We start from the raw sequence: 13,588 nt of genomic DNA on the forward strand, positions 1-13,588 counted from the left end.
TCCCCTCCCACGGCCTGCCCCCCCCTCTTGCTTCCCCTCCCACGGCCTGCCCCCCCCTCTTGCTTCCCCTCCCACAGCCTGCCCCCCCCTCGCTTCCCCCCCACGGCCTGCCCCCCCTCTTGCTTCCCCTCCCACGGCCTGCCGTTCCCTCTTGCTTCCCCTCCCACAGCCTGCCCCCCCCTCGCTTCCCCCCCACGGCCTGCCCCCCTCCCTCGCTTCCCCCCCACGGCCTGCCCCCCTCTTGCTTCCCCTCCCACGGCCTGCCGCTCCCTCTTGCTTCCCCTCCCACGGCCTGCCCCCCCCTCTTGCTTCCCCTCCCACGGCCTGCCCCCCCCTCTTGCTTCCCCTCCCACAGCCTGCCCCCCCCTCGCTTCCCCTCCCACGGCCTGCCCCCCCCCCCTCGCTTCCCCCCCACGGCCTGCCCCCCTCTTGCTTCCCCTCCCACGGCCTGCCGCTCCCTCTTGCTTCCCCTCCCACGGCCTGCCCCCCCCTCTTGCTTCCCCTCCCACGGCCTGCCCCTCCCTCTTGCTTCCCCTCCCACAGCCTGCCCCCCCCTCGCTTCCCCCCCACGGCCTGCCCCCCCTCTTGCTTCCCCTCCCACGGCCTGCCGTTCCCTCTTGCTTCCCCTCCCACAGCCTGGCCCCCCCTCGCTTCCCCCCCACGGCCTGCCCCCCCTCTTGCTTCCCCTCCCACGGCCTGCCGTTCCCTCTTGCTTCCCCTCCCACAGCCTGCCCCCCCTCTTGCTTCCCCTCCCACGGCCTGCCCCCCCTTTCTTGCTTCCCCCCCCACGGCCTGCCCCCCCTCTTGCTTCCCCTCCCACGGCCTGCCCCCCCTCTTGCTTCCCCTCCCACAGCCTGCCCCCCCCCCTCGCTTCCCCTCCCACGGCCTGCCCCCCCCCTCGCTTCCCCTCCTGTGGCGCTCCCATACCGCCCCTGCCCTGAGATCCACATTTGTGGACCAGCTGACCGCTCGTACCAGGAACATCGGCTGCAGTCCAAAGCCATTGCTGGCTCGGTATAACGGCGACGCCTTCACCTGCTTGATTAGTTGGGCTGCATTGGTGGGATTCCGTGCTGTGAGATTGGGTCTTGGCTGTGGTATGTGTTGGGGCATATCCCAGGTCCCGAGGAATGTTCCCCAGGGATTCTCCTGAAGGCAACAGAGATGGGATTAGATCCATAGTGGAGCACCCAGGAAAAACAGTGGGCAGCAGGTGCTGGAATCTTTGTGACCATTTACATCCCCCCCCCCTCCCCCTCCCCCTCCCAGACAGAACCAATTTCCCAGGGTCAAAGACTGATGAAAGACGGAGAGCTCTAGATATTTCCATCATTGTGACCTGCACAACTGACCCTAGCTGGGATGTTTCCTGTTGAGGAGGGTTTGATGTAACATGCCAGCGGTAGGTGGGATGCAGAACAAGTTTGTGACAGCAGAGGGGATACAGGTTTTTTTGTGGGGGTGGGGGATTTAAATATGAGCAACCTTACTGGCAAAGTTGATGAACTGGAAGCATTGATCAACGACATTGTCAGTCACTATTATTGCAATGACAGAAAAGAAGGTCAGAACTGGTAGATTAGCATTCTGGGCAGAGAAGAGAGAATATCACTGCTGTATGGAAACGTGTCTGAGAAAGCTCGTCCAGGAAGGCCATGGGGATTGAAATTAGGAAGAACAGGTTCATCACTTCACTGACGTTATGGACTTGTAAAGACACAGCAAAGAAACAAGCCCTTCAGCCCAACTCAGCTATGCCAACCAAGTTGTCTTCCATCTTGTTCCATCCGCCTGATTGGGCCCTTAGCCCTCTAAATGTTTCCTGTTCAAATGTCTTTTAAATGTTGTAATTGTACTTGCCTCCACTGCTTCCGCTTGCAGCTTGTTCCTGAATCTCTGGAAAAACCTGTCCCTCAGATCCCTTTAAATCTCTCCTCTCCTCATTGCCCTCTAATTTTGAATGTTTTACTCTGGGGAAAATGCACTGGCATCCACCTTATCTGCCCCCTCATGGTTCTGTATTCCTCATGCTCCTGCACTATTGGAGAAAAATAAATCCAGCTTTTCCTTGTAACTCAAACTTTCCAGTCCCACCAACATCCTCGTTGATTTTCTCTGCACCTTTTCCAGGAAGTGGACCAGAACAGTGCATGGTACTCCGAATGTGGCCTTACCAATGTCTTGTGCAGTTGCAACATGATGTCTCACTCCTGTTCTCAGTCCTGACTGATAAACACAGATGTGGTAAATGTCTACTTTACCACCTTATCTATCTGCGTCCTCTCTTTCAACGAACTATACTCCTGAGTCTCTATTCTAAAACATTGTCCAGGGTTATACCTTTTACTACCCTGGTTTAAGTTACCAAAATACAAGACCATACACATGTTCAAGTTAAATTCCATCTGTCATTCCTTGGCCCATTTCCCCAAAGTTTCTAACCATATTAACAGTCCTCCCAACTGTTAATGTGGATGACAAACAATAGTAGACCCAATGTTGATCCTTGTGGCGCACCACTGGTCACAAGACTCCCATCTAAAACAACCCTCTACCACCCTCTGACCCCTTCCATCAAGCCAATTTGTATCCAAGTGGCTAGCTCACCCTGGATCCCATGATCTCATCTTCTGGATGAGCCTACCATGCAGGGCCTTGTCATGTAGACAATCGCTACCTCCCTTTGGGAGCATCAATCTCCTTTATCACTTCTTCAAAATGGTCACATTTTTGAGATACTACTTCCCACACATAAAGCAATGCTGACTATCCCTTATCAATCCCCTGCCTTTCCATATGCTTGTAGATCCTTTTCCTCAGAACTCCTCCAGTACCTTTCCCACCACTGATGTCAAGCTTAATGCGCTATAGTTGTCTTTGCACCCCTTTTTAAATAAGCCACAATAAGACTTGTGGCTTTATAGGTTAGTTGGCTTGTAAATTGCCTCATTTGTGTCAGAAGTGGAGGCGAAAGTGGGATAACATAGAACTAGTGTTGTTTGGTCAGATTGGAGTCAGTGGGCAGAAGGATCTGTTATCATGCTCATCTCTAAACTAAACTGAATAAGTAACCCTCCTTTCTTCCAGTACCTCACCCGTGATTAAAGATGTTGCAATTATCTCTGTAAGGGCCCTCTTTAGTTTAATTTAGAGATACAGCACGGAAACAGGCCCTTCAGCCCACCGAATCTACGCTGAGCAGCGATCCCCGCACATTAACACTATCCAACACACACTCGGGATCATTTATACTTATACCAAGCCAATTAACCTACAAACCTGTATGGCTTTAGAGTGTGGGAGGAAACCGAAGATCTCGGAGAACCCCCACGCGGTCACGGGGAGCAAACTCTACAGACAGCCCCTGTAGTCAAGATAAAACCCGGGTCTCTGGTGCTGAAAGCGCTGTAAGGCAGAAACTCTACCGCTGCGCCATTATGCCACCTAAATTTCTTTTAGATTTATACAATATTGGAGGATACACTTGGTCAGGTCACTGGAATTTATCTATCTTGATATGTGTTAAAATCTCCAGCACTTTCTCTCTTGTAATGTGGAAATGTTTCAATGCACCTCTCTTCTCTTCCCTAAATTCCTTAGATTCCATGACTTTCTCCACAATAGACAAGAAATATTCATTTGCCTTCCTGTGCCTTCACACTTAATAAAAACACAGTGCTCCTCAAGGAGACCAGTTCTTCCCAAATACCCTCTTGCTTTTAAGATATTTGTGGAATCTTTTTGGATTCATCTTTCATCTGCCAGAGCTATCTGATACACTTTTTTCCCCTTCCAATTACACTCTTGTGTACCTCAGATTTGTTTGATCCAGCTGCTTCATACCTGACATGCGGAACCCTTTTTCTGACCAGAGCGTCAATATCCCTCATCAACCAACTAGGGTTCCCTTATCCTGCCATCCTTGCACTTCACAGGAAGATATGAGCCCTGAATTGGACAGTAGCAAAGCCGACTGGAGTGTGGAAAATGTTGCAACTCTATTTAAGAAGAGCTACAAAGAAAAGCCTGGCAACTACAGGCCAGTGAGTCCAACATCTGTGGTGAGAAAGTCACTCAAGAGTATTCTGAGGGATAAGGTATACATGCATTTAGATGCTGATTAGGGATAGTCAGCAAGGTTTTGTATGTGGGAGGTCAGGTAACGTGAACATGATTGAGTTTTATGAAGATGTGACCAAAAAGGATATAAAGGGCAGAACGTGGGAAAATAACTGCAGATGCTGGTACAAATCGAAGGTATCACAAAATGCTGGAGTAACTCAGCGGGTCAGGCAGCATCTCTGGAGAGAAGGAATGGGTGACGTTTCAGGTCGAGACCCTTCCTCAGACTGATGTCGGGGGGGTTGAGACAAAGAAAGGATATAGATGGAGACAGGAAGACAGTGGGAGATCTGGGAAGGGGGAGGGGAAGAGAGGGACAGAGGAGCTATCTAAAGTTGGAGAAGTCAATGTTCATACGGCTGGGCTGTAAGCTGCTCAAGCCAAATATGAGGCGCTGTTCCTCCAATTTGCGGTGGGCCTCACTATGACAATGGAGGAGGCCCATGACAGAAAGGTCAGACTGGGAGTGGGAGGGGGAGTTGAACTGCTCAGCCACCAGGAGATCAGGTTGGTTAAGACGGATAGCGAAGGTGTTGAGCGAAATGATCGTCGAGCCTGCGTTTGGTCTCGCCGATGTAGAGAAGATGACATCTAGAGCAGTGGATACAATAGATGAGGTTGGAGGAGCCTCCCCCCTCCCTTCCCCACACCCCCCCCCCCTCGACTCCACCCAAGGACCCAAACAGTCCTTCCAGGTGAGGCAGAGGTTCACCTGCACCTCCACCAACCTCATCTATTGTTTTGCACTGTCATCCCCTGTCTATATGTTTTGCATTTGTGTTGCACTATGGCCCCCGGAGGCACTCTGTTTCGTCCCATTCATTGCATGATCTGTAAGGAGTGGAATGACAAATAATCTAAATAAATAAGCGAGGAGGACCGCCGTGAATGGAGGGATCTGCCAAGAACTAAAGGGGACATGGCGGGGCCTGCCGAGAATGAAGGGGGACATGGCGGGGCCTGCCGAGAATGAAGGGGGACATGGCGGGGCCTGCCGAGAATGAAGGGGGACATGGCGGGGCCCACCGAGAATGAAGGGGACATGACGGGGCCTGCCGAGAATGAAGGGGGACATGGTGGGTCCCGCCGAGAATGAAGGGGGACATGGCGGGGCCCACCGAGAATGAAGGGGACATGACGGGGCCTGCCGAGAATGAAGAGGGACATGACGGGGCCCGCCGAGAATGAAGGGGGACATGGCGGGGCCTGCCGTGAATGAAGGGGGACATGACGGGGCCCGCCGAGAATGACGGGGGAAATGGCGGGGCCCGCCGAGAATGAAGGGGGACATGGCGGGGCCCGCCGAGAATGACGGGGGACATGGCGGGGCCCGCTGAGAATGAAGGGGGACATGGCGGGGCCTGCAGTGAATGAAGAGGGACATGGCGGGGCCCGTTGAGAATGAAGGGGGACATGGCGGGGCCCGCCGTGAATGAAGGGGGACATGACGGGGCCCGCCGAGAATGAAGGGACATGGCGGGGCCCGCCGAGAATGAAGGGGGACATGGCGGGGCCCGCTGAGATTGAAGGGGGACATGACGGGGCCCGCCGAGAATGAAGGGACATGGCGGGGCCTGCCGTGAATGAAGAGGGACATGGCGGGGCCCGTTGAGAATGAAGGGGGACATGGCGGGGCCCGCCGTGAATGAAGGGGGACATGACGGGGCCCGCCGTGAATGAAGGGGGACATGACGGGGCCCGCCGAGAATGACGGGGCCTGCCGAGAATGACGGGGGACATGACGGGGCCTGCCGAGAATGAAGGGGGACATGACGGGGCCTGCCGTGAATGACGGGGGACATGACGGGGCCCGCTGTGAATGAAGGGGGACATGACGGGGCCTGCCGAGAATGACGGGGCCTGCCGAGAATGACGGGGGACATGACGGGGCCTGCTGAGAATGACGGGGGACATGATGGGGCCCGCTGAGAATGACGGGGACATGACGGGGCCCGCTGAGAATGACGGGGGACATGACGGGGCCCGCTGTGAATGACGGGGACATGACGGGGCCTGCCGAGAATGACGGGGCCTGCCGAGAATGAAGGGGGACATGGCGGGGCCCGTTGAGAATGAAGGGGGACATGACGGGGCCCACCGAGAATGACGGGGCCTGCCGAGAATGAAGGGGGACATGGCGGGGCCCGTCGTGAATGAAGGGGGACATGACGGGGCCCGCCGAGAATGAAGGGGGACATGACGGGGCCTGCCGAGAATGAAGGGGGACATGACGGGGCCTGCCGTGAATGACGGGGGACATGACGGGGCCCGCTGTGAATGAAGGGGGACATGACGGGGCCTGCCGAGAATGACGGGGCCTGCCGAGAATGACGGGGGACATGACGGGGCCTGCCGAGAATGACGGGGGACATGACGGGGCCCGCTGAGAATGACGGGGACATGACGGGGCCCGCTGAGAATGACGGGGGACATGACGGGGCCCGCTGTGAATGACGGGGACATGACGGGGCCTGCCGAGAATGAAGGGGGACATGGCGGGGCCCGTTGAGAATGAAGGGGGACATGACGGGGCCCGCCGTGAATGACGGGGGACATGACGGGGCCTGCCGAGAATGACGGGGGACATGGCGGGGCCTGCCGAGAATGAAGGGGGACATGACGGGGGGCATGACGGGGCCTGCCGAGAATGAAGGGGGACATGACGGGGCCTGCCGAGAATGACGGGAGACATGACGGGGCCCGCTGTGAATGAAGGGGGACATGACGGGGCCTGCCGAGAATGACGGGGGACATGACGGGGCCTGCCGAGAATGATGGGGGACATGACGGGGCCCGCTGAGAATGACGGGGGACACGACAGGTGGTCGCCGGAAACATTGGGGGACCGAGTAGGCCATCTGCGGCCATGTGCAGCAACAGGCCTGATTCACTGCTGCGAAAAGATAAGACTTCGATTAACTTTTTATACCCTTGTTGGCACCAGAAAGCTGGCAAATCTTTGTTTACTGCCTCGGTGATGAGATGACAATGATGAGACGGAGCACATGAAGAGATAGAGAGGCCCATAACATGATGTTAAGACAACAACCTCAACATCAGCAAAATGAAGGAGCTAGTTCATGACTGCAGAAACCATGGTGGAGTAAATGGAAATGGTCGAAGGCTTCAAGTTCCAAGGGGTAAATATCAGGAACACTCTGTTGTGGATCAACATTTTGAAGTTACACCCAAAAAACAAACACCAATGCCTCTATTTTCTCAGGAGGAGAATGAGGTTTGGAAAGGGTGCATGTTCACCAGAATGAGGCTTAAATTTGGGGCATTAGTTACAAAGAAAAGCTGGAGCGACTTTGATTGTTTTCTCTGGTGCACCAGAGGTTGAGAGGAGACCTGACACAAGGATATAATATTTTGTGTGGCATAGATAGGGTAGGACAGGCAGAACGTGTACCTCAGGAAGGAACATTTACATACTAGAGGGCATAGTTGTAAACTGAGAGGGGCAAAGTTTAAAGTTCTTTTACATAGAGGGTGGTGAATGTTTGGAATGTGCTCGGGGTAGTGATTGAGGCAGATACAACAGTGACATTTAAGGAACATTTGTATAACCATATGGATATGCTGGGAATAAAGGGATATGGATTATGGGGTGGATAAGAATTGGTCATGGCATCATGTTCGACAGACACTGGGCCAAAGGGCCTGTTCTTGTGCTGTACTGTTCTATGTTCTAAACTAGGGTGTAGTGCTGATTGCAGATTTTTTCTCTGGAACTGTAATATTACAATCCTACAGTCTGCATTTTTTTTCTTTGCATTACGTCTATTGCTGGATTGTATTCATGTGTGTTATGATTTGAACACAAACAAAAGCATTTCACTACTTGGGTACATGTGACAAAAATAAAACAATACCAATACACTCACAGGACATGGGTCAGACCCAGAGTGAAGCTCCCACTACACTGTCCTGCCTCAAACTTCTCGGCATGGGTCAGACCCAGAGTGAAGCTCCCTCTACACTGTGGCATCACACACTCCCAGGGCATGGGTCAGACCCAGAGTGAAGCTCCCTCTACACTGTGGCATCACACACTCCCAGGGCATGGGTCAGACCCAGAGTGAAGCTCCCTCTACACTGCCCCATCACACACTCCCAGGGCATGGGTCAGACCCAGAGTGAAGCTCCCTCTACACTGTGGCATCACACACTCCCAGGGCATGGGTCAGACCCAGAGTGAAGCTCCCTCTACACTGTGGCATCACACACTCCCAGGGACAAGATGAAACTCCCTCTCCTGTCCTGGCGCACACGTCCAGGTCTGGGTTAGACAGTGAAGCTTCCACTACATTATTCTAGTCTATATTTCCAAACGTTGATTAGACAGAGAGTGAAACTCCCTCTGCATTGTCCAGCATACACTTCCAGGCACAGTATATGCACACTCCTCACCTTCGATCGGGGTACATCTGGCTTCAGGTATCCTTTGTCATTTGCAATGAAGAAGGTCGATCCTTCTCGAAATTTTGGTTTCTGGAATGGAAAATAATTTGTCTGTTGGTGACTGGCTGAAGATACTCCAACCCAGGTGATAAACATTGGCCCTCCCTGTCGTGGTTATCTGAATCAGACTCCAGGCCTCCTCTCATGGGGTCCTTCCTTGAAGTCAAGCCTTAGGTTCCCCATCTCTGGAGCCCCCCCCCAGGCCTCCCTTCACTGGGCCTTTCTCCACAGCGCTCACTGCCCACTCCTGGCCCCACTGACCTGACCCTACCTTGGAGGTTTGCTCCCGAGGTTTGGGGACAGTCCAGCTGGTCATCCGCGTGTGGTTGTAGCCTCCTTCATACTGTGGAATGGGGAAACGGTTAGTGAGCCTCAGCCAGGCACTGGCCCATCATCTCCAGCTTCCCTCCCACCTTCCCAGCCCCCTTCTGCTCTGTCGCACCAGACACGAGGGGCTATTCGGTTTTTTTCTGGCCTGATACACAGGAATGATATACCTGATTAGCATGGTAACTGAAGGCCATTGGATAGCAGCAAATCAGAGAACTTGATCAGGTCAGTACCCCACTCTGCTAACAAAACTACCTCTCTCCACTCTCTCCCTCGCTCTGCCGTCCCCTTCCCTCTGCTCTCCCTCTTTCCCCTGCTCTCTCCTCCCTGCCCCCTTCCCTCTGCTCTCTCTCCTCCCCTGCTCTCTCTCCTCCCCTGCTCTCTCTCCTCCCTGCCCCCTTCCCTCTACTCTCCCTCTTTCCCCTGCTCTCTCTCCTCCCTGCCCCCTTCCTTCTACTCTCCCTCTTTCCCCTGCTCTCTCTCCTCCCTGCCCCCTTCCCTCTACTCTCCCTCTTTCCCCTGCTCTCTCTCCTCCCTGCCCCCTTCCCTCTGCTCTCTCTCCTCCCTCTGCTCTCTCTCCTCCCCTGCTCTCTCTCCTTCCCTGCTCTCTCTCCTCCCCTGCTCTCTCCCCTCCCTGCCCCCTTCCCTCTGCTCTCCCTCTTTCCGCTGCTCTCTCTCTCCACCCTGCCCCCGACACCCTGTCTCCCCGCTACTTCTTTACGTTGTTCTCTCTCTTTCTCCTTGCTCTCTCTCTCTCTCTCTCTCTTTTCCCTTTCTCTTTCCCTCGCATGAATGATGTATAGAATTGTTTACTACATCTTGTCGCCTCGGCAACGCCGGCTCGTCTCCTGGTGACCACCAAGTTGTTGACAAAGCCTCGCCATTCTAAAAAGTGCAAAGTTTACACATTGCATGAGAGGGTCGGTGAAGGAGCGCCGCGCTGGGGAAGGGGCAGTGAGGGAGCGCCGCGCTGGGGGAGGGTCGGTGAGGAAGCGCCGCGCTGTGGGAGGGGCGGTGAGGGAGCGCCGCGCTGTGGGAGGGGCGGTGAGGGAGCGCCGCGCTGTGGGAGGGGCGGTGAGGGAGCGCCGCGCTGTGGGAGGGGCGGTGAGGGAGCGCCGCGCTGTGGGGCGAGGGGATTTGTGCGGTCACATCTGCAGCCATCCATTGTGGGCACCACTGCGAGCCGCCAACAAGTCCTCCCTCTCTCCCTCCGCCCCCTCTCCCTCCCTCCCTCCCTCCGCCCCCTCTCCCTCCCTCCCTCCCTCCCTCTCCCTCCCCCTCTCCCTCCCTCCCTCCCTCCCTCTCCCTCCCCCACCCCCTCTCCCTCCCCCTCCCCCACCCCCCCTCTCCATCCCCCTCTCCCTGCCTCCCCCCTCTCCCTCCCCCTCCCCCACCCCCCCCTCTCCCTCCCCCTCTCCCTCCCCCACCCCCCCCCTCTCCCTCCCCTCTCCCTCCCCCTCTCCCTCTCCATCCCCCTCTCCCTCCCCCTCCCCCTCTCCCTCCCCCTCCCCCTCTCCCTCCCCCTCTCCCCCCTCTGTCATGTGAACTGTTCTTGGGCTCGTTGACACCGTTGTCCACCAATGATATTCCAGCCCCCTTGCAGGTCACGGCCGGCCTCGGGCGCCGCAGATGCTGCTCGACCCATTGCGGTTTTGCACCACATTCCAGCATCTGTCTGGTTTATTGCGGGGTGTGAGATCAAAAGTGGCCGTCCCCACTAACTCGCCCCTCCCAGTGGCGGCGCGGCCTTACAGCGAATGCAGTGCTGCCTGACAGCGAATGCAGTGCTGCCTGACAGCGAATGCAGTGCTGCCTGACAGCGAATGCAGCGCCGGAGACTCAGGTTCGATCCCGACTACGGGCGCTGTCTGTACGGAGTTTGTACGTTCTCCCCGTGACCTGCGTGGGTTTTCTCCGAGATCTTCGATTTCCTCCCACTCTCCAAAGACGTACAGGTATGTTGGTTAATTGGCTGGGTTAATTAAAATGTAAAAATTGTCCCTAGTGTGTGTAGGATAGTGTTAATGTGCGGGGATCGCTGGGTGGGTCGAAGGGCCCGTTTCCGCGCTGTATCTCTAAATCTAAATATAAAATATAAAAAATCCAGCTCCAGAGAGACACACCAACGTATCCACACACACCAGCCTACACTCTCTCCCTCAACACACCCTCTCCCTCCCTCAAGCATTCCCTTCCCCATCCCCCTAATCACCTCCTCTCTTTCCCCAACCCTGAGCATTCCCCAACTCTGTCACCCCCACCTCCTCACAGTCCGCCACTCTTCACACATCTACATTCATGACGCCCACCCCCACCTCCGCGCCCTCACACGCACCCGCCCCCTCCCTCACCCCTCCCTCACTCCCACACCCCCTCTCTCCCACACCCCCCTCTCTCCCACACACCCCTCTCTCCCACACCCCCCTCTCTCCCACACCCCCCCTCTCTCCCACACCCCCTCTCCCCCACACCCCCCTCTCTCCCACACACCCCTCTCTCCCACACACCCTCTCTCCCACACCACTCTCCCCCACAACCCCCCCTCTCTCCCACACACCCCTCTCTCACCCCCCCTCTCTCTCCCACACCCCCTCTCTGCCACACCCCCTCTCTCCCACATCCCCCTCTCTCCCACACCCCCCTCTCTCCCACACCCCCTCTCTGCCACACCCCCTCTCTCCCACACCCCCCCTCTCTCCCACACCCCCTCTCTCCCACACCCCCTCTCTCCCACACCCCCTCTCTCCCACACCCCCTCTCCCACACACACCCCTCTCTCCCACACCCCCCCTCTCTCCCACACCCCCCTCTCTCCCACACCCCCCCTCTCTCCCACACACCCCTCCCCCCACACTCCCCCTCTCCCCCACACCCCCCTCTCTCCCCCACACCCCCCTCTCTGCCCCACACACACCCCTCTCTCACACACCCCCCTCTCTCCCACACCCCCCCTCCCCATGACCCCTCTCTCTCCCACACCCCCTCTCTCCCACACCCCCCTCTCTCCCACACCCCCCCTCTCTCCCACACACCCCCTTCTCTCCCACACCCCCCCTCTCTCCCACACACCCCCCTCTCTCCCACACCCCCCCTCTCTCCCACACCCCCTCTCTCCCGCACCCCCTCCCACACACCCTCTCTCCCACACCCCCTCTCCCCCACACCCCCCTCTCTCCCACACACCCCTCTCTCACCCCCTCCTCTCTCTCCCACACCCCCCTCTCTCCCACCCCCCCTCTCTCCCACACACACCCCTCTCTCCCACACCCCCCTCTCTCCCACACCCCCTCTCTCCCACACCCCCCTCTCCCCCACACACCCCTTTCTCCCACCCCCCCTCTCTCCCACACCCCCCTCTCTCCCACACCCCCTCTCTCCCACACCCCCCTCTCTCCCACACACACCCCTCTCTCCCACACCCCCCTCTCTCCCACACCCCCCTCTCTCCCACACCCCCCCTCTCTCCCACACCCCCCTCTCTCCCACACCCCCTTCTCTCCCACACACCCCTCCCCCACACCCCCCCTCTCCCCCACACCCCCCTCTCTCCCCCACACCCCCCTCTCCCCCACACACACCCCTCTGCCCCACACACACCCCTCTCTCCCACACCCCCCTCTCTCCCACACACCCCCCTCTTTCCCACACACCCCCCTCTCTCCCACAACCCCTCTCTCCCCCACACCCCCTCTCTCCCACACCCCCCTCCCTCTTTCCCACACCCCCTCTCTCCCACACCCCCTCTCTCCCGCACCCCCTCTCTCCCCCACCCCCTCACTCCCATACCCCCCTCTCTCCCACACCCCCCTCTCTCCCATACCCCCCTCTCTCCCCCACCCCCCTCTCTCCCATACCCCCCTCTCCCACACCCCCCTCTCTCCCACACACCCCCTCTCTCCCCCACCCCCCTCTCTCCCCCACCCCCCTCTCTCCCATACCCCCCTCTCTCCCACACACACCCTCTTTCCCCCACCCCCCCTCTTTTCCCCACCCCCCTCTTTCCCCCACCCCATTGTCCAAAACCCCATTCTCCCGCTCACACTCCTCATTCCCACACACACCCCTCTCTCTCCATCCCTCCCTACATCCCCCACCCCTCTCTCTCCCATCCCTCCCTACCTCCCCCACCCCTCTCTCTCCCATCCCTCCCTACCTCCCCCACCCCTCTCTCTCCATCCCTCCCTACCTCCCCCACCCGTCTCTCTCCCATCCCTCCCTCCCTCCCTACCCCACCCTCAAACACCCCTCTCTCCCCCACCCCTCTACCTCTCACACCTCCCTCACGCATGCCCCTCTCCCTCACGCATGCCCCTCTCCCTCACACACCCCTCTCCCTCACATACCCCTTTCCCTCACACACCCCTCTTCCTCACACACCTCTCTCACACACCCCTCTTCCTCACACACCTCTCTCTCACACACACCCCTCTCCCTCACACACACCCCTCTCTCCCTCACCCCTCTCCCTCACACACGCCCCTCTCCCTCACGCGCATCCCTCTGTCCCCCACCCTTCTCCCTCACACACACCTCACACACCACTCTCTCCCCACCCCTCTCACTCGCCCCTCTCTCACACCTACTCCCTCACACCCCTCTCTCCCACACACTTTCCCTTCTCATCTGAATTCTTTGCCCTCTAGTTCTCGATTCTTCTACCTTTGTACTCTTT

At 57.4% G+C, this 13,588-nt stretch overlaps 1 protein-coding gene and 1 long non-coding RNA gene across 2 annotated transcripts in view; one reads left to right on the forward strand and one right to left on the reverse strand.

The window, feature by feature from the left end:
* Positions 1-10,077, reverse strand: part of cfap126 (cilia and flagella associated protein 126) — a 54,575-nt gene extending 44,498 nt beyond the window's left edge. Inside the window, exons 1-5 of the mRNA XM_078420904.1 lie at positions 10,066-10,077; positions 9,730-9,801; positions 8,858-8,929; positions 8,536-8,616; positions 928-1,149 (exon numbers count right to left, since the gene is read on the reverse strand). Coding sequence (XP_078277030.1) covers positions 928-1,149; positions 8,536-8,616; positions 8,858-8,929; positions 9,730-9,801; positions 10,066-10,077 — 459 coding nt within the window. The remainder of the gene's footprint in view (positions 1-927; positions 1,150-8,535; positions 8,617-8,857; positions 8,930-9,729; positions 9,802-10,065) is intronic.
* Positions 10,078-10,478: 401 nt separating this feature from the next.
* Positions 10,479-13,588, forward strand: part of LOC144605366 (uncharacterized) — a 48,562-nt gene continuing 45,452 nt past the window's right edge. The window contains exon 1 of the long non-coding RNA XR_013548838.1: positions 10,479-10,871. This is a non-coding gene — a long non-coding RNA (uncharacterized LOC144605366). The remainder of the gene's footprint in view (positions 10,872-13,588) is intronic.

Source organism: Rhinoraja longicauda, chromosome 24 (assembly GCF_053455715.1).
Source record: "Rhinoraja longicauda isolate Sanriku21f chromosome 24, sRhiLon1.1, whole genome shotgun sequence".
NCBI classification, from domain to species: Eukaryota; Metazoa; Chordata; class Chondrichthyes; order Rajiformes; family Arhynchobatidae; genus Rhinoraja; species Rhinoraja longicauda.